The 20879-nt window shown below is 41.9% G+C and overlaps 1 protein-coding gene across 1 annotated transcript in view; it reads left to right on the forward strand.

Moving 5' to 3' along the window:
- WDR77 (WD repeat domain 77) overlaps window positions 1-20879 on the forward strand; it is a 142289-nt gene that overhangs the window by 72850 nt on the left and 48560 nt on the right. Inside the window, exons 7-8 of the mRNA XM_053706638.1 lie at window positions 1261-1332; window positions 19259-19367. Coding sequence (XP_053562613.1) covers window positions 1261-1332; window positions 19259-19367 — 181 coding nt within the window. The remainder of the gene's footprint in view (window positions 1-1260; window positions 1333-19258; window positions 19368-20879) is intronic.

Here is a 20879-nt window from a genome sequence, read left to right on the forward strand (position 1 = left end):
TGGTTTTGAAGGCGTTTCTTCTTTCTGCTAGAAGAGTTTCTGAGCTATCTGCTCTTTCTTGTGAATCTCCTTTTCTGATTTTTCATCAGGATAAGGCGGTTTTGCGGACTTCATTTAAATTTTTGCCTAAAGTTGTGAATTCTAACAACATTAGTAGTGAAATTGTTGTCCCTTCCTTATGTCCTAATCCTAAGAATTCTTTGGAAAGATCCTTACATTCTTTGGACGTGGTAAGAGCTTTGAAATTTTATGTTGAAGCTACTAAAAATTTCAGGAAGACTTCTAGTCTATTTGTTATATTTTCTGTTCCTAGGAAAGGTCTGAAGGCCTCTGCTATTTCCTTGGCTTCTTGGTTAAAACTTTTTTGATTCTTTAAGCTTATTTGGAGTCAGGTCAGGCCCCGCCTTAGAGAATTACAGCTCATTCTACTAGATCAGTCTCCACTTCGTGGGCTTTTAAGAATGAAGCTTCAGTTGATCAGATTTGCAAAGCAGCAACTTGGTCTTCTTTGCATACATTTACTAAATTCTACCATTTTGATGTATTTGCTTCTTCAGAAGCTGTTTTTGGTAGAAAAGTTCTTCAGGCAGCTGTTTCAGTTTGATTCTTCTGCTGATGTTTTAAGTTTTTCTTTTCATTATGAGAATAACTTATATTTTGGGTTGTGGATTATTTTTTCAGCGAGAATTGGCTGTTTATTTTTATCCCTCCCTCTCTAGTGACTCTTGAGTGGAGTTCCACATCTTGGGTATTGATATCCTATACGTCACTAGCTCATGGACTCTTGACAATTACATGAAAGAAAACATAATTTATGTAAGAATTTACCTGATAAATTAATTTCTTTCATATTGGCAAGAGTCCATGAGGCCCACCCTTTTTATGGTGATTATGATTTTTTTGTATATAGCACAATTATTTCCTAATTCCTTTGTTGATGCTTTTTACTCCTTTCTTTATCACCCCACTTCTTGGCTATTCGTTAAACTGAATTGTGGGTGTCGTGAGGGGTGTATTTATAGGCATTTTGAGGTTTGGGAAACTTTGCCCCTCCTGGTAGGATTGCATATCCCATACGTCACTAGCTCATGGACTCTTGCCAATATGAAAGAAATTAATTTATCTGGTAACTTCTTACATAAATTATGTTTTTTCTTCCCCTGCACAGAGGGATTCCCCATTTAACGCTGCCTATACAAGTGTGTGTATATCCAAGTAATCTTAATAGTCTCTCTAATGCGCATTTTCCCCTTCACACAGATTTTGGTGCTGCAAGCAACCAACCTACCTCAATTGTGTGGCATCCGTTCAAGGACGATAGTTTTGTTTGTGGTATGTAGCCATGTGATTTGTAAAACATGCTTAGTTGTTAATGTGAAAGGGTATCTCCATTACATTTTTTTTTTTTTTATTAAATCTTGATCTTTTTGTAATAAAGCTGAGTTAACTAGTTCTCAATTTTGGCAGATATTGTTAGTCTATTTTTTTCCAGTGATTGCAATCTCAAAATCTCTGAAGCTCCGGAATCTTTACTTCCTTAAAACCATGTCATCCAATATGACTGGGCTAATATCAGTGTATTTTGCCAATGTGCAAAATTAATGCTACACTTGGGGTACTTGATAATATGTTGAAAAGTTTGGTCTGGGGTATATGAAGTCTTTTCTTTTGCATGATGTACCGAGTCCACGGATTCATCCTAACTTGTGGGATATTGTCCTTCCTGACAGGAAGTAGCAAAGAGAGCACCAGAGCAGAGCTGTCTATATAGCTCCCCCCTTAACTCCACCCCCCAGTCATTCTCCTTTGCTGGCTCTAAGCAGGAAGAGTAAAGAGAAGAGGTGTTAAACTGTTAGTTTTATTTTATCTTCAATCAAGTGTTTATTTTTAAATGGTACCGGTGTTGTACTATTTACTCTCAGGCAGGACATAGATGAAGATTTCTGCCTGGAGGATGATGATCTTAGCATTTGTAACTAAGGTCCACTGCTGTTCCCACAGAAGCTGAGGAGTACAGGAAAACTTCAGTGTGAGGAACGGTTTCTTGCTATACAGCAATGAGGTATGTTCAGTCATATTTTCTGCAGAAACTGTGTTAACTCAGAAAGGCTGACAGTGTCCCCATTAGGGGAAGGGTAAGCAGTAATCCTAGTGTTATCAGAGGTTTTTACTAGCTTGCATAAAGGGTTAATTTTTTGTGTAGTGTTTTCCAAGCTTGCTTGCTTTATTACTAATCTGTTAAACATGTCTGACACTGAGGAAACTCATTGTTCAATTTGTTTAGAAGCCATTGTGGAACCCCCTCTTAGAATGTGTCCCACTTGTACTGATATGTCTATAAGTTGCAAACAGCATATTTTGACTTATAAAAGTTTGGCATTAGATGATTCTCAGACAGAAGGAAATCTGGTTTTGCCATCTAGTTCTCCCCAAGTGTCACAACCAGTAACGCCCGCACAAGCGACGCCGAGTACTTCTAGTGCGTCTAATTCCTTCACCTTGCAAGATATGGCTTCAGTTATGAATACTACCCTCACAGAGGTTTTATCTAAGCTGCCTGGGTTGCAAGGGAAGCGCAGTAGCTCTGGGTTAAGAACAAATGCTGAGCCTTCTGACGCTTTAGTAGCCGTATCCGATATTCCCTCACAATGTTCTGAGGTAGGGATGAGAGATTTGCTGTCTGAGGGAGAGATTTCTGATTCAGGAAAGATGTTCTCTCAGACAGATTCAGTTATGACGGCATTTAAATTTAAGCTAGAGCACCTCCGCTTATTGCTCAGGGAGGTTTTAGCTACTCTGGATGATTGTGACCCTATTGTAGTTCCAGAGGAATTGTGTAAAATGGACAAATATTTAGAGGTTCCTGTTTACACTGTGTTTCCGGTCCCTGAGAAGATTTCGGACATTGTTACTAAGGAGTGGGATAAACCAGGTATTCCGTTCTCTCCCCCTCCTGTTTTTAAGAAAATGTTCCCCATTTCTGACACCATAAATGACTCATGGCAGACGGTCCCTAAGGTGGAGGGAGCTATTTCTACCCTGGCTAAGCGTACAACTATACCTATTGAAGACAGTTGTGCTTTCATTGATCCTATGGATAAAAAGTTAGAGGGTCTCCTAAAGAAAATTTTTGTTCATCAAGGTTTTCTTCAACCAATAGCATGCATTGTTCCTGTAACCACTGCAGCTGCCTTTTGGTTTGAGGCTCTAGAAGAGGCTCTTCAGATGGAGACCCACTAGATGATATTTTGGACAGAATTAAGGCTGTTAAGTTGGCTAATTCTTTTATTACAGACGCCGCTTTTCATCTTGCTAAATTAGCGGCTAAGAATTCAGGTTTTGCAATTTTAGAGCGTAGAGCGTTATGGCTTAAGTCCTGGTAAGCTGCTGTGTCATCTAAATCTAAGCTTTTGTCCATCCCTTTCAAAGGTAAGACCCTATTCGGGCCTGCATTGAAAGAGATAATTTCAGACATTACTGGAGGGAAGGGTCATACCCTCTCTCAGGATAAGTCAAATAAGACATGGACCAAACAAAATAATTTTCGTTCCTTTCGAAACTTCAAGGGTGGTCCCTCTACCTCTTCCCCTGCTGCAAAGCAAGAGGGGAACTTTGCGCAATCCAAGCCAACCTGGAGACCTAATCAGGCTTGGAACAAGGGTAAACAGGCCAAAAAGCCTGCTGCTGCCACTAAGTCAGCATGAAGGGGTAGCCCCCGATCCAGGACCGGATCTAGTAGGGGGCAGACTCTCTCTCTTTGCTCAGGCCTGGGCAAGAGACGTTCAGGATTCCTGGGCAGTAGAAATTGTAACCCAGGGATACCTTCTAGATTTCAAGAATTCCCCTCCAAGGGGGAGGCTCCATCTTTCTCAATAGTCTATAAACCCCCAAAAAAAGAGGCGTTCTTACGCTGTGTAGAAGACCTTTTTTACCATGGGTGTGATCTGCCCAGTTCCAAAAGCAGAACAGGGGCAGGGGTTCTACTCCAATCTGTTTATAGTTCCCAAAAAGGAGGGAACCTTCAGACCAATTCTGGATCTCAAGATCCTAAACCAATTCCTAAGAGTTCCATCTTTACAAGATGGAGACCATTTGGACTATCTTACCATTGATCCAGGAGGGTCAATATATGACCACCGTGGACTTAAAGGATGCGTATCTGCACATTCCTATCCACAAAGATCATCACCAGTTCTTCAGGTTCGCCTTTCTGTACAAGCATTATCAGTCTGTGGCTCTTCCTTTCGGGTTGGCCACGGCACCGCAAATCTTCACGGAGGTGCTAGGGTCCCTTCTGGCGGTTCTAAAGCCACGGGGCATAGCAGTGGCGCCTTATCTAGACGACATTCTAATTCAAGCGTCGTCCTTCCAACTAGCCAAGTCTCACACGGACTTAGTGTTGGCCTTTCTAAGGTCTCATGGGTGGAAAGTGAACGTAAAAAAGAGTTCTCTTTCCCCCCTCACAAGAGTTTCATTTCTAGGGACTCTGATAGACTCGGTAGACATGAAAATATTTCTGACGGAGTTCAGGAAATCAAAGATTTCTCCAACATAGGTGTGTCCGGTCCACGGCGTCATCCTTACTTGTGGGATATTCTCTTCCCCAACAGGAAATGGCAAAGAGCCCAGCAAAGCTGGTCACATGATCCCTCCTAGGCTCCGCCTACCCCAGTCATTCTCTTTGCCGTTGTACAGGCAACATCTCCACGGAGATGGCTTAGAGTTTTTTAGTGTTTAACTGTAGTTTTTATTATTCAATCAAGAGTTTGTTATTTTAAAATAGTGCTGGTATGTACTATTTACTCTGAAACAGAAAAGAGATGAAGATTTCTGTTTGTAAGAGGAAAATGATTTTAGCAACCGTTACTAAAATCCATGGCTGTTCCACACAGGACTGTTGAGAGGAATTAACTTCAGTTGGGGGAACAGTGAGCAGTCTTTTGCTGCTTGAGGTATGACACATTCTAACAAGACGATGTAATGCTGGAAGCTGTCATTTTCCCTATGGGATCCGGTAAGCCATTTTTATTCAGACAGTAAATAAGGGCTTCACAAGGGCTTATTAAGACTGTAGACATTTTCTGGGCTAAATCGATTCATATATACACATATTTAGCCTTGAGGAATCATTTAATCTGGGTATTTTTGTAAAATAATATCGGCAGGCACTGTTTTAGACACCTTATTCTCTAGGGGCTTTCCCTAATCATAGGCAGAGCCTCATTTTCGCGCCGGTATTGCGCACTTGTTTTTGAGAAGCATGACATGCAGTCGCATGTGTGAGGAGCTCTGATACATAGAAAAGACTTTCTGAAGGCGTCATTTGGTATCGTATTCCCCTTTGGGCTTGGTTGGGTCTCAGCAAAGCAGATACCAGGGACTGTAAAGGGGTTAAAGTTAAAAACGGCTCCGGTTCCGTTATTTTAAGGGTTAAAGCTTCCAAATTTGGTGTGCAATACTTTTAAGGCTTTAAGACACTGTGGTGAAATTTTGGTGAATTTTGAACAATTCCTTCATACTTTTTCGCAATTGCAGTAATAAAGTGTGTTCAGTTTAAAATTTAAAGTGACAGTAACGGTTTTATTTTAAAACGTTTTTTGTACTTTGTTATCAAGTTTATGCCTGTTTAACATGTCTGAACTACCAGATAGACTGTGTTCTGAATGTGGGGAAGCCAAGGTTCCTTCTCATTTAAATAAATGTGATTTATGTGACACTGAAAATGATGCCCAAGATGATTCCTCAAGTGAGGGGAGTAAGCATGGTACTGCATCATTCCCTCCTTCGTCTACACGAGTCTTGCCCACTCAGGAGGCCCCTAGTACATCTAGCGCGCCAATACTCCTTACTATGCAACAATTAACGGCTGTAATGGATAATTCTATCAAAAACATTTTAGCCAAAATGCCCACTTATCAGCGTAAGCGCGACTGCTCTGTTTTAGATACTGAAGAGCATGAGGACGCTGATGATAATGGTTCTGAAATGCCCCTACACCAGTCTGAGGGGGCCAGGGAGGTTTTGTCTGAGGGAGAAATTTCAGATTCAGGGAAAATTTCTCAACAAGCTGAACCCGATGTGATTACATTTAAATTTAAGTTGGAACATCTCCGCGCTCTGCTTAAGGAGGTATTATCCACTCTGGATGATTGTGAGAATCTGATCATCCCAGAGAAACTATGTAAAATGGACAAGTTCCTAGAGGTCCCGGGGCTCCCAGAAGCTTTTCCTATACCCAAGCGGGTGGCGGACATTGTAAATAAAGAATGGGAAAGGCCCGGTATACCTTTCGTCCCTCCCCCCATATTTAAAAAATTGTTTCCTATGGTCGACCCCAGAAAGGACTTATGGCAGACAGTCCCCAAGGTCGAGGGAGCGGTTTCTACTTTAAACAAACGCACCACTATACCCATAGAAGATAGTTGTGCTTTCAAAGATCCTATGGATAAAAAATTAGGTTTGCTTAAAAAGATGTTTGTTCAGCAAGGTTACCTTCTACAACCAATTTCATGCATTGTCCCTGTCACTACAGCCGCGTGTTTCTGGTTCGATGAGCTAGTAAAGGCGATCGATAGTGATTCTCCTCCTTATGAGGAGATTATGGACAGAATCCGTGCTCTCAAATTGGCTAATTCTTTCACCCTAGACGCCACTTTGCAATTGGCTAGGTTAGCGGCGAAGAATTCTGGGTTTGCTATTGTGGCGCGCAGAGCGCTTTGGTTGAAATCTTGGTCAGCGGATGCGTCTTCCAAGAACAAACTCCTTAACATTCCTTTCAAGGGGAAAACGCTGTTTGGCCCTGACTTGAAAGAGATTATCTCTGATATCACTGGGGGTAAGGGCCACGCCCTTCCTCAGGATAGGTCTTTCAAGGCCAAAAATAAACCTAATTTTCGTCCCTTTCGTAGAAACGGACCAGCCCCAAGTGCTACGTCCTCTAAGCAAGAGGGTAATACTTCTCAAGCCAAGCCAGCCTGGAGACCAATGCAAGGCTGGAACAAGGGAAAGCAGGCCAAGAAACCTGCCACTGCTACCAAGACAGCATGAAATGTTGGCCCCCGATCCGGGACCGGATCTGGTGGGGGGCAGACTCTCTCTCTTCGCTCAGGCTTGGGCAAGAGATGTTCTGGATCCTTGGGCACTAGAAATAGTCTCCCAAGGTTATCTTCTGGAATTCAAGGGGCTTCCCCCAAGGGGGAGGTTCCACAGGTCTCAATTGTCTTCAGACCACATAAAGAGACAGGCATTCTTACATTGTGTAGAAGACCTGTTAAAAATGGGAGTGATTCATCCTGTTCCATTAGGAGAACAAGGGATGGGGTTCTACTCCAATCTGTTCATAGTTCCCAAAAAAGAGGGAACGTTCAGACCAATCTTAGATCTCAAGATCTTAAACAAGTTTCTCAAGGTTCCATCGTTCAAAATGGAAACCATTCGAACAATTCTTCCTTCCATCCAGGAAGGTCAATTCATGACCACGGTGAATTTAAAGGATGCGTATCTACATATTCCTATCCACAAGGAACATCATCGGTTCCTAAGGTTCGCATTCCTGGACAAGCATTACCAGTTCGTGGCGCTTCCTTTCGGATTAGCCACTGCTCCAAGGATTTTCACAAAGGTACTAGGGTCCCTTCTAGCGGTGCTAAGACCAAGGGGCATTGCAGTAGTACCTTACTTGGACGACATTCTGATTCAAGCGTCGTCCCTTCCTCAAGCAAAGGCTCACACGGACATAGTCCTGGCCTTTCTCAGATCTCACGGATGGAAAGTGAACGTGGAAAAGAGTTCTCTATCTCCGTCGACAAGGGTTCCCTTCTTGGGAACAATAATAGACTCCTTAGAAATGAGGATTTTTCTGACAGAGGCCAGAAAAACAAAACTTCTAAACTCTTGTCAAACACTTCATTCCGTTCCTCTTCCTTCCATAGCGCAGTGCATGGAAGTAATAGGTTTGATGGTAGCGGCAATGGACATAGTTCCTTTTGCGCGCATTCATCTAAGACCATTACAACTGTGCATGCTCAGTCAGTGGAATGGGGACTATACAGACTTGTCTCCGAAGATACAAGTAAATCAGAGGACCAGAGACTCACTCCGTTGGTGGCTGTCCCTGGACAACCTGTCACAAGGGATGACCTTCCGCAGACCAGAGTGGGTCATTGTCACGACCGACGCCAGTCTGATGGGCTGGGGCGCGGTCTGGGGATCCCTGAAAGCTCAGGGTCTTTGGTCTCGGGAAGAATCTCTTCTACCGATAAATATTCTGGAACTGAGAGCGATATTCAATGCTCTCAAGGCTTGGCCTCAGCTAGCAAAGGCCAAGTTCATACGGTTTCAATCAGACAACATGACGACTGTTGCGTACATCAACCATCAGGGGGGAACAAGGAGTTCCCTGGCGATGGAAGAAGTGACCAAAATCATTCAATGGGCGGAGACTCACTCCTGCCACCTGTCTGCAATCCACATCCCAGGAGTGGAAAATTGGGAAGCGGATTTTCTGAGTCGTCAGACATTACATCCGGGGGAGTGGGAACTCCATCCGGAAATATTTGCCCAAATTACTCAACTGTGGGGCATTCCAGACATGGATCTGATGGCCTCTCGTCAGAACTTCAAGGTTCCTTGCTACGGGTCCAGATCCAGGGATCCCAAGGCGACTCTAGTAGATGCACTAGTAGCTCCTTGGACCTTCAAACTAGCTTATGTATTCCCGCCGTTTCCTCTCATCCCCAGGCTGGTAGCCAGGATCAATCAGGAGAGGGCGTCGGTGATCTTGATAGCTCCTGCGTGGCCACGCAGGACTTGGTATGCAGATCTGGTGAATATGTCATCGGCTCCACCATGGAAGCTACCTTTGAGACGAGACCTTCTTGTTCAAGGTCCGTTCGAACATCCGAATCTGGTCTCACTCCAGCTGACTGCTTGGAGATTGAACGCTTGATCTTATCAAAACGAGGGTTCTCAGATTCTGTTATTGATACTCTTGTTCAGGCCAGAAAGCCTGTAACTAGAAAAATTTACCACAAAATATGGAAAAAATATATCTGTTGGTGTGAATCTAAAGGATTCCCTTGGGACAAGGTAAAGATTCCTAAGATTCTATCCTTTCTTCAAGAAGGATTGGAGAAAGGATTATCTGCAAGTTCCTTGAAGGGACAGATTTCTGCCTTGTCTGTGTTACTTCACAAAAAGCTGGCAGCTGTGCCAGATGTTCAAGCCTTTGTTCAGGCTCTGGTTAGAATCAAGCCTGTTTACAAACCTTTGACTCCTCCCTGGAGTCTCAACTTAGTTCTTTCAGTTCTTCAGGGGGTTCCGTTTGAACCCTTACATTCCGTTGATATTAAGTTATTATCTTGGAAAGTTTTGTTTTTGGTTGCAATTTCTTCTGCTAGAAGAGTTTCAGAATTATCTGCTCTGCAGTGTTCTCCTCCTTATCTGGTGTTCCATGCAGATAAGGTGGTTTTACGTACTAAACCTGGTTTTCTTCCAAAAGTTGTTTCTAACAAAAACATTAACCAGGAGATAGTCGTGCCTTCTTTGTGTCCGAAACCAGTTTCGAAGAAGGAACGTTTGTTGCACAATTTGGATGTTGTTCGCGCTCTAAAATTCTATTTAGATGCTACAAAGGATTTTAGACAAACATCTTCCTTGTTTGTTGTTTATTCTGGTAAAAGGAGAGGTCAAAAAGCAACTTCTACCTCTCTCTCTTTTTGGATTAAAAGCATCATCAGATTGGCTTACGAGACTGCCGGACGGCAGCCTCCTGAAAGAATCACAGCTCATTCCACTAGGGCTGTGGCTTCCACATGGGCCTTCAAGAACGAGGCTTCTGTTGATCAGATATGTAGGGCAGCGACTTGGTCTTCACTGCACACTTTTACCAAATTTTACAAGTTTGATACTTTTGCTTCTTCTGAGGCTATTTTTGGGAGAAAGGTTTTGCAAGCCGTGGTGCCTTCCATTTAGGTGACCTGATTTGCTCCCTCCCTTCATCCGTGTCCTAAAGCTTTGGTATTGGTTCCCACAAGTAAGGATGACGCCGTGGACCGGACACACCTATGTTGGAGAAAACAGAATTTATGTTTACCTGATAAATTACTTTCTCCAACGGTGTGTCCGGTCCACGGCCCGCCCTGGTTTTTTAATCAGGTCTGATAATTTATTTTCTTTAACTACAGTCACCACGGTATCATATGGTTTCTCCTATGCAAATATTCCTCCTTAACGTCGGTCGAATGACTGGGGTAGGCGGAGCCTAGGAGGGATCATGTGACCAGCTTTGCTGGGCTCTTTGCCATTTCCTGTTGGGGAAGAGAATATCCCACAAGTAAGGATGACGCCGTGGACCGGACACACCGTTGGAGAAAGTAATTTATCAGGTAAACATAAATTCTGTTTTTGTCCACCTGCCGAGCTCTTCATTCCATTCCTCGGCCGTCAGTGGCTCAGTGTATGGAGGTAATCGGACTAATGGTAGCGGCAATGGACATAGTTCCGTTTGCTCGCTTGCATCTCAGACCACTGCAACTTTGCATGCTCAATCAGTGGAATGGGGATTATGCAGATTTATCTCCTCAGATAAATCTGGATCAAGAGACCAGAGACTCTCTTCTTTGGTGGTTGTCACAGGATCATCTGTCCCAGGGAATGTGTTTCCGCAACCCAGTATGGGTTATAGTGCGACAGACGCCAGTCTTCTGGGCTGGGGTGCAGTCTGGAATTTCCTGAAAGCTCAGGGTTTGTGGACTCGGGAGAAGGCTCTCCTACCGATAAATATTCTGGAATTAAGAGCGATATTCAATGCTCTCCAGGCATGGCCTCAGCTGGCTTCAGCCAGATTCATCAGGTTTCAGTCGGACAACATCACGACTGTGGCTTATATCAATCATCAGGGCGTAACAAAGAGTTCCTTAGCGATGATAGAGGTCTCAAGGATAATCCAATGGGCAGAGGCTCACTCTTGCCATCTGTCAGCGATCTATATCCCAGGTGTAGAGAACTGGGAGACAGATTTTCTAAGTCGTCAGACTTTTCATCCGGGGGAGTGGGATCTCCATCCGGAGGTGTTTGCTCATCTGGTTTGGCTATGGGGCACACCAGAGTTGGATCTGATGGCGTCCCGTCAGAACGCCAAACTTCCTTGTTACGGCTCCAGGTCAAGGGATCCTCAGGCTGTACTAATAGATGCTCTAGCAGTACCCTGGCTTATGTGTTTCCACCTTTTCCTCTCCTTCCACGTCTGATTGCCAGAATCAAACAGGAGAGAGCATCAGTGATTTTGATAGCGCCTGCGTAGCCACGCAGGACTTGGTATACAGACCTGGTGGACATGTCATCCCTTCCACCAAGGTCTCTGCCATTGAGACAGGACTTTCTGATTCAAGGTCCATTCAAGCATCCAAATCTAATTTCTCTGCAACTGACTGCTTGGAGATTGAACGCTTGATTCTATCAAAGCAGGGTTTCTCGGAGTCAGTCATAAATACCTTGATTCAGGCTCGAAAGCCTGTTACCAGGAAAATTTATAATAAGATATGGCGTAAATATCTTTTTTGGTGTGAATCCAAAGGCTTTTCCTGGACTAAAATCAGGATTCCTAGGATTTTGTCTTTTTTTTTCTCCAAGAGGGCTTGGAGAAAGGATTATCCGCTAGTTCCCTAAAGGGACAGATATCTGCTCTGTCTATTTTGTTGCACTAGCGTCTGGCAGATGTTCCAGACGTTTGGGCTTTTTGTCAGGCTTTAGTTAGAATTAAGCCTGTGTTTAAACCTATTGCTCCGCCATGCGGTCTAAATTTAGTTCTTAGAGTTCTTCAGGGGGTTCAGTTTGAACACATGCATTCCATAGATATTAAGCTTTTATCTTGGAAAGTTTTGTTCCTGGTTGCTATCTATTCAGCTGAAAGAGTTTCTGAACTATCCGCATTATAATGGAACTCTTCTTATCTTGTGTTCCATGCTGATAAGGTGGTCTTGCGTACCAAGCCTGGGTTCCTACTTAAGGTTGTTACTAACAGGAATATCAATCAAGAAATAGTTTTTCTTCTGTGTCCTAGTCCTTCTTGTAAGAAGGAACGTCTGTTGCACAACTTGGACGTGGTTCGTGCTTTGAAATTTTATTTGCAGGCAACCAAATATTTTCGTCAAACATCTTCTTTGTTGTCTACTCTGGAAAGCGTAGGGGTCAAAAGGCTACAGCGACTTCTCTTTCCTTTTGACTGAAAAGCATCATCCGTTTGGCTTATGAGACTGCTGGACAGCAGCCTCCTGAAAGGATTGCAGCTCATTCTACTAGAGTGGTAGCTTCCACATGGGCTTTTAAAAATGATGCTTCTGTTGAACATATTTGTAAGGCTGCGACTTGGTCGTCGCTTCATGCCTTTTCAAAATTTGATAAATTTGATACTTTTGCTTCTTCGGAGGCTATTTTTGGGGGAGAGGTTTTGCAAGCAGTGGTGCCTTCCGTTTAGGTTCTTGTCTTGTCCCTCCCTTCATCCGTGTCCTAAAGCTTTGGTATTGGTATCCCACAAGTTAGGATGAATCCGTGGACTCGGTACATCATGCAAAAGAAAACAAAATTTATGCTTGCCTGATAAATTTCTTTCTTTTGCGATGTACCGAGTCCATGGCCCACCCTGTCTATTCAAGACAGTATTTTTTTATGTAAACGTCAGTCACCTCTGCACCTTTATAGTTTCTTCTTTTCTTCCTTGGCCTTCGGTAGAATGACTGGGGGGTGGAGTTAAGGGGGGAGCTATATAGACAGCTCTGCTGTGGTGCTCTCTTTGCTACTTCCTGTCTGGAAGGACAATATCCCACAAGTTAGGATGAATCCGTGGACTTGGTACATCGCAAAAGAAAGAAATTTATCAGGTAAGCATAAATTTCTTTTTTTCTTTTTAAAGACACGATGAGTCCACGGATTTCATCCTTACTTGTGGGATATTCACCTTCTGGTCAGCAGGAGGAGGCAACGAGCACCACAGCAGAGCTTCTATATATATCTCCTCCCTTCCCTCCCACTCCAGTCATTCTCTTTGCCTACGTTAGTGATAGGAAGAGGTAAAGTGAGGTGTTAGGTTTGATTCTTCAATCAAGAGTTTATTATTTTTAAAGTAGTGCTAGAGTGTGCTTCTTTGTTCTAGGGTGTAGCCTAGTCCATATCAGTCTCTACAGTAGAGCTATTGGTGGCTTTAGAGCAATAGGAACTTGTGGGACATAATTCTCACTGCGCCTCCTATACATTTATGCTGCCCTTATCCTGATAGCCTAAGCACAATTAACTCAGGCTTATGATTTTCCACAGGGCTATGGGAGGAAGAGGACCTCCTAAACCTGCTAAGCTGCCCTGCTGTCGGGCAGATTTTAAAGGTAAGTGCCAACTTTTTATTCTGGGTCTGGGAACTTCAGAGGAAGTGGGGCACTTGATGAGATAGATCTCTTGTATTAGGACGTTATCCTCCTAGACTTATATAGGGGAGGGGATCCTACGACAGCACAGTTTTTTTTGGCAGGCACTGGGGCTTAAGAGAATTTGTGGCGTTGCTCAGGACATCAATTGGGACATTATTATAGAGGTCTCAAAAACAAGTGTTTTGGGTCACTCTTTTGGGAGCTAGAGCTACCTGACATGCGGTAGCATACTCAGCTCCAATTTTTTACATTTTGCATAGTTAGTATATCTCCCGGTGTCCGATCTATAGGATCTTAATGGCGACCGGGAGATTGAGTACTGTGACGCCCACGATGGACGGAGTTGTCTTTCGCACAGTTTTTGGGCTCATTCCTCCATCTCAGGGCACAGTCAATCAGGGTGCTGGGAGATGGAAAGCTGTCACGCCCACGAGGGGAGGAGCTATGTCGAGCCTTTGTTGGATTGCGCTCTCCACCTCCATTACGATACCGGAGGGCAGAGCTTTTAACACAGATTTTTAGCGTTTAGTTAGCACTATGAAACGTTCAGTATTAGACTTAATTTAATAATTTATTCATGAGAATTTCAAACGGTTTATTACGTTTCTGATTTTTTTATGGTTATAACTTGGACACATGGGCTGAGGTTCAGTAGGTCCTGCAAATGTTTGCTTACTAATTTATTTCAATCCTGCACGCATAATGTTAAGGTGTCAGTTTGAAATTTAACGAGAAAAGCACACAAAAAAATGTTGCTTTTAAAATTTAAAGGGACAGTAAAGTTTTTGTTATCTGTTATTTTTATTAAAATAATCTCAGTTGTTTTGTTTAATTCATCCTTTGTGACTTAGGATGGCACAAAAGCACACAAAAGATAATGTTACTTAAACATTTAAAGAGACAGTAACGTTTTTTTTATGTGTCAATTTTTATTATATATACTCCTTCTAAAGCGATTGCTGTTTAGGAGTCTGACACTGGTCAATCCATGCTACAAATTTCTCCTATAGTGTCCCAAATATTTTTATGGCCCACATGCAGTGCTCTGCAGTTCCTTGCAATTTTCATATGGAATTGTTGCACAAGACATTGCTTCTTTAATGTACATAGCGATGTCTATTAACAGCAATGTTAACATTCTAATTGGATTGTTTCTGCACAACAGAAATAAGAGGTTTCTTTTAAAATTTAATGAGACAGTAACTTTATTTTGTGTCAATTTTTATTAAAAAATTACACACTTTTTTTTTTCTGAACCTTCTCCTTTTAAGGCATTTGCTATTTGGGAGTATGTTGACAATGGTCACTTTATGCCACATTCCTATAGTGTCCACAAAATGTTAGGGCCCACATGCAGTGCCCTGCGCTTCCTCTACTACTCTGTCCGGAGTTTTTTTCTGCATCTCATGCATTCTATGTTTTTCCCAAGTGGAAGTTAACATTACTAGAGGAATTAGTTTCGGTTTTAGCTACCTTAGACGACTCCGACTATACCGGTGTATTCTATCCTAGTGCGTCCAGCAAGTTATAGGAATAGAAAAGACCGCATTCCCTATACTTAAAGAGATGTTTCCCATAACCGTCTCAGTTAAGGAGGCTGGGTAGACATTCCCTAGGGTGAAAGGAGTAGTTTTCAGCTTAGCTAAGTGAACTACTATTTCCTTAGAGGATAGTTGGTTGTTTCAAAGGTCCTATAGACAAAGATTAGAAGGGGATGTACTTCAGGGCTTACAATGACATCCTATGCGTTGTCTGATGTTTTTACGTCAGAATCTCCTCTGGATAAAATCCAAGATAGGATAAAGGCTTTCAAGTTGGCTATTTCCTTTATTTCAAATTCCTTCTTTCCAGTTATCAAAATGGGAGTATAGGGTTCAGTTTTCTCTGTTCCAGCTCAGAGTTTTATGTTTAGAGCCTTGTTCTACGGATGTATGGCCTAAGCCTTTAACGATTTATTACAAGGGGAAGACCTTGTTGGAACCTGGCTTGACGGAAATATTCTCCTTTGAAATTTTAAAGAATTTCCACAAAAAAAAAAAAATCCAAATAGCCTGCTGTTGAATCAAAGACAGCATGACGGACATGGCCCCCGATCCGGGATTGGATCTTGTAGGGGGCAGACTTTCCGTCTTCGCTTAGGCTTGGGTTCGAGATGTTCAGGAAATAGTGTTCCAGGAATTCAAATTGAAATTCAACAGTTTTCATCCCAAAGGCAGGTTTCTGTTTTCAAGATTTTCTGCAGATTAGACCAAGAGGAGATGCGTTCTTACACTGCGTAAGAGACATCTCAGACCTGGGGATGATTGTTCCATTACAGGTTCTGGGTCGAGTTTTTTTTTATACCAATCGGTTTGTGGTTTCCAAAAAAAGAGGGAAGCTTCAGACCACTTTTTAGATCCCAGAGTCTAAACAGATTTTCTTAGTGTACCGTCCTTCAAGATGGCAACTATTTGTTCCATTGTTTCCTTGATTGATCCAAGAGGGTCAATTTATACAACAGTGGATTTAAAGGACGTGTACTTTCATGTGCAATTCACAAGTTGGACAAACGATTCCAGTTCGTGACTCTTCTTTTCGGTCTTGCCTCAGTTCTCAGAGTTTTCACAAGGACTCTGGGAGCACTGTTGACTGTGCTTCAGTTACGGGTCATTGCAGTGGTGTCCTATCTGGACGACATTCTAGTCCATGCGCCATCCTTACAGCTAGCAAGATTTCACACGGACTTGGTGTTATCCTTCCTGTGGTCTTATGGGTGGAAGGAAAATTTGGAAAGGAGTTCATTAGTCTCATGCAAACTTCTTGGGATCCATTATAGATTCCGTATCAATGAAAATTTTTCTGACAGTATGTCAGGAAATCAGAGTTTATCGATACTTGTTTAGTCATTTAGTCCACTCCTCTGCCTTCAGTAATTCAGTGCATGGAGGTTATCGGGCTGATGGTAGACATCATACCGTTTGTTCGGTTCAATCTCAGACCTCTGCAGTTAAACATGTTCAGGCAATGGATCGGAGATTATTCAGATTTGTCTCCTCTAATTCTACTGGAGCAGGAGACAAGGGATTCAATCCAGTGGTCGTTGTCTCTGGATCATTTTCTCCCAGGAAACCTGCCTTCGCAGACCATCTTGGGTGTTTGTGATAGACGCCAGCCTTCTAGGGTGGGGAGCAGTCTGGGGCTTCCTAAGGGCTAAAGGGGTTTGGACTCAGCAAGAATCTTTTCTTCTTATTAACATTCTGGAACTGAGAACGATCTTCAATGCTCTTCGGGCCTGGCCATAGTTGGCCTCGGCCCAGTTCATCAGATTTCAGACGGACAACATAACGACAGTGAATTACATCAATCATCAAGGAGGAACAAGGAGTTCCTTAGCAATGACAGAGGTAGCCAAGATAATCCAGTGGGCGGAGGCCTACTCTTGCCATCTGTCAGCGATCCATATCCAAGGGGTGGTCAATTGGGAGGCAGACTTTCTGAGCAGACAGACTTTTCATCCGGGAAGTGGGAACTCCATCCGGAAGTATTCTGCAACCTGATTCTCAAATGGGGTCGGCTGGAGTTAGATCTCATGGTATCTCGCCAGAATGCAAGCTCCCGAGATACTGGTCGGGGTCCAGGAATTCCTAGGCATAACTGATGGATGCTCTGGCGGTTCCTTGGTCCTATCTTGCATACCTATTTCCTCCGTTTGCGCTTCTTCCTCGAGTCATTGCTCGAATCAAACAGGAGGGGGCATCAGTGATCCTCATTGCTCTTGTGTGGCCACGCAGGATTTGGTATGCAGATCTGGTGCAGTTGTCATCACTGTCAACTTGGAAACCTCAGTTGAGGAAAGACCTTCTCATTCTAGGGCCCTTCCTTCACCCAAACCTTGTTTCTCTGAAGCTGACTACTTGGACATTGAATGCTTGATCCTATCCAAGAAAGATTTACCATAAGATATGGCGTAAATATCTTTTTTTGGTGTGAATCCAAGGGCTACTCATGGAGTAGAGTCAGGATTCTTAGAATTTTGTCTTTTCTCCAAGTAGGATTGGAGAAGGGTTTATCGGCAAGTTCCCTAAAGGGTCAGATCTCTGCCTTATCTATTTTTTTTCACAAACGTCTGGAGGATGTCCCAGACGTTCAATTATTTTGTCAGGCTTTGGTTAGAATCAGGCCTGTGTTTAAACCAATTACTCCTCCGTGGAGTCTGAATTTAGTTCTCAAAGTTCTTCAAGGGGTTCCGTTTGAACCTATGCATTCCCTAGATATTAAGTTGTTACCTTGGAAAGTTTTTTCTTGTTGCCATTTCTTCAGCTCGAAGAGTGTCTGAACTTTCGGCATTACAATACAATTCTCCTTACCTTATTTTTCATTCAGATAAGGTAGTTTTACGTACTAACCTAGGGTTTCTTCCTAAGGTTGTCTCAAGTAGGAACAGTAATCTAAAAGATTTTTGTTCCTTCCCTGTGTCCTAATCCTTCTTCTCAAAGGAACGTCTTTTGCACAATTTGGGCGTGGTCCGTGCTTTGAAATTTTATTTACAAGCGTCTAAGGACTTTCGTCAGTCATCTTCTCTGTCGTTTTTCTCTGGAAAACGTAAGGGTCAGAAAGCTACGGCTACCTCTTTCTTTTTGGCTGAAGAGTATCTTCCGTTTTGCATAGGAGATTGCTAGATAGCAGCCTCCTGAAAGAGTTACGGCTCATTTTTGTTTTTTGGGAGAAAGGTTCTTCAAGCAGTGGTGCCTTCCGTTTAGGTTCTCTGTCTTGTCCCTCCCTTATCATCCATGTACTCTAGCTTTGGTATTGTATCCCACAAGTAAGGATGAAATCCGTGGACTCATCATGTCTTTAAAAAGAAAATTTATGCTTACCTGATAAATTTATTTCTTTGTAGACACGATGAGTCCACGGCCCGCCCTGTTCTCTGAGACAGGTTATTATTTTTTGTAAACTTCAGACACCTCTGCACCTTGGCTTTTTTCTTTCTCTTCCTAACTTCAGTCTAATGACTGGGGTGGGAGGGAAGGGAGGTGCTATATATAGCAGCTCTGCTGTGGCGCTCTTTGCCTCCTCCTGCTGACCAGGAGGTGAATATCCCACAAGTAAGGATGAAATCCGTGGACTCATCGTGTCTAAAAAGAAATACATTTATCAGGTAAGCATACATTTTCTTTTTTTAGCTGCTGAATTCGATAAATGAAAAATTCTATTTAAATATGTTAAGTATTGAGAATTTACCCATGGCTTAGTAAAAATTTTACTATTATGCTATGTGTGATGCAATTGCAGCAGGAAGAATTATTGCAGTATAAAACAAACCAGGTAATTTATCATACAAAAGTTGAATGCTTTTCATAAAATTGAGCTATACCAAGTAAATGTGACACAATTTTTTTTAATTTAGAATAATACATTGGTTTCTGAAATCCTTATTACCAGGTGTGTAGTAATAGAGAATAAAGAAAAGTACATTTTTATATTTTTTACTCCTAAATAAATAAGTGTAATGCATACGATTTTACTACATATAATATAATTAAACATTAAATATTACAATCTCCTTTAATGCCCCTTTAAATCTCTTTATGCACAATATGAAAGGGAAGTACTGGCTGTCTGGTTTGCCATTTAACAATTACCAGTAGCAGCAAAAAGGAAAAAAAAAATCTTATGTTCATTTGAGAATAAATTTTGATCAATAGCTTTGTTAAATGGTGTGAACTTTTTGCATAACTAAATACACCCTACGCTTGGCCCAAATTTAATTTGTAAGGTGTTAAACTTCTTGTTATACACTATGAATTTGTTGTGTGTTTTTGTTTTTTTTATTAAACGAATTAATCATTTTGTGACAGGTGATGAAAATGGCAATATTTCTTTAGTGAGCTTGAAAAATCCTGAATCTGCCATTACATTGGAAGTGCATACAGGTCCCATTACAGGACTAGCATATTCACATCACAGGTAAAAATAAATAATATTAGTAGATTTTCTAGTGTGTACAATTACTTTGTTTAGGGGTCAACGTGCAGTGGTTGCCAATGCTCTTGAAAGACGTTTGGTTATTTGTAATTCATTTTGACTTCTATGTCCCTTTAAGGGAGATAATATAAAACTTTCATATTTTTCATAGAACATGAAATTTTAACCTTTTGGCTGCCAAGCCATTTCCCACCTGTGTGCTAAGCTGGTTTTGAGCTTTTTGTTGCAGTTCACGTTTAAACACTTTTTGTGTATGTATCATCAGGTTTTAAAAATAAAGCATAAAATATGAAAAAAGTGTATATTTTATTTTTTACTCCACACTCAATAAAAATTAGTTTGTAATTTTTTATTTTTCTAAACTCTATCATTAAAACATGTGTTGCTAAATATTTGCAGGAGGTAACCTGTCTAAAATAAGCAGAAATTGAGAACATTTCACTGAGTTTCTACTTTTTTATTGCTGACGTGTCAATTTGATAGACGATCACAAAAAGCATCTTTAAATTTAATGTATTGTTGCCAGCAATTAAACAGCTTTAGCTGCCTGGGAAGTTAAGATATGACAACAAAACTACAACCCAGCTGCATCAAATGAGGTCTTATTTTTATTTGTATCATAAATCTGAAGTGTGCAACAAATAAGCGAAAAAAATAAATAAACAAAGTGACATGTTCATTTATATCTTACGCACTCCAAATTTGTGTTAGCAATGCATGCAGCCCCTCATTTGATGCGTCAAGGGGTGTACTTTCCAAAACTGTGTACCTTGTATACTGTTTCTTAAATTCCCAGGTGGCTACAGCTGTTAAACTGCAGACATGGCTACCTTAAAACACTTTAAACGTATAGCGGTTATATCTGCAATTAAACTGTCTACCTCATTAATTGACCTAATTCTAAATGATTTAACACTCTTTTGCATTACCCACACAAGCATTACAGACACTCACACTTGTTGAATTAGCACATGGATACCCATGTGAGCAGTAACGCCACGTCAAGGCTTCAACCCTTGCTACTGACCATTCACACCTTTCATGTCTGATTCACTCACAACATACTTCCCATACATCAAGACTTTCATCCCTACTACTGACCATACACACACCTTTTGTATCTTCATTCACTCACAGAAACACAACCCCTACCACTGGCCAGTCAGCCAGTCTGTTTCCAGGATTTCTAGATACACAGATGCTGAGTGTCAAGTTGGCAAATTGCATATATGCCCCAACGGACTGTTTCGGTTCTGATTACAACTATGTAGGCACAGCATTACATCAGAGTAGTATAAGCTATGAATGTATAGGCAACAAGAAGGTGTTTACACCATAAAGGCAGGTGAGGTTAACCAGTAGATAAATTAGATTGATAGACTCACCTGAGGATGCAGCTTTATTGTCAAAGGACAAATGCTCAGAGTAAGACGAAATTGCTCAGAACAATCAGATTTTGAGCAAGAAGTTGAAATACTGAGTAGACGGTTTGCG

This window comes from Bombina bombina, chromosome 3 (genome assembly GCF_027579735.1).
Source record: "Bombina bombina isolate aBomBom1 chromosome 3, aBomBom1.pri, whole genome shotgun sequence".
NCBI classification, from domain to species: Eukaryota; Metazoa; Chordata; class Amphibia; order Anura; family Bombinatoridae; genus Bombina; species Bombina bombina.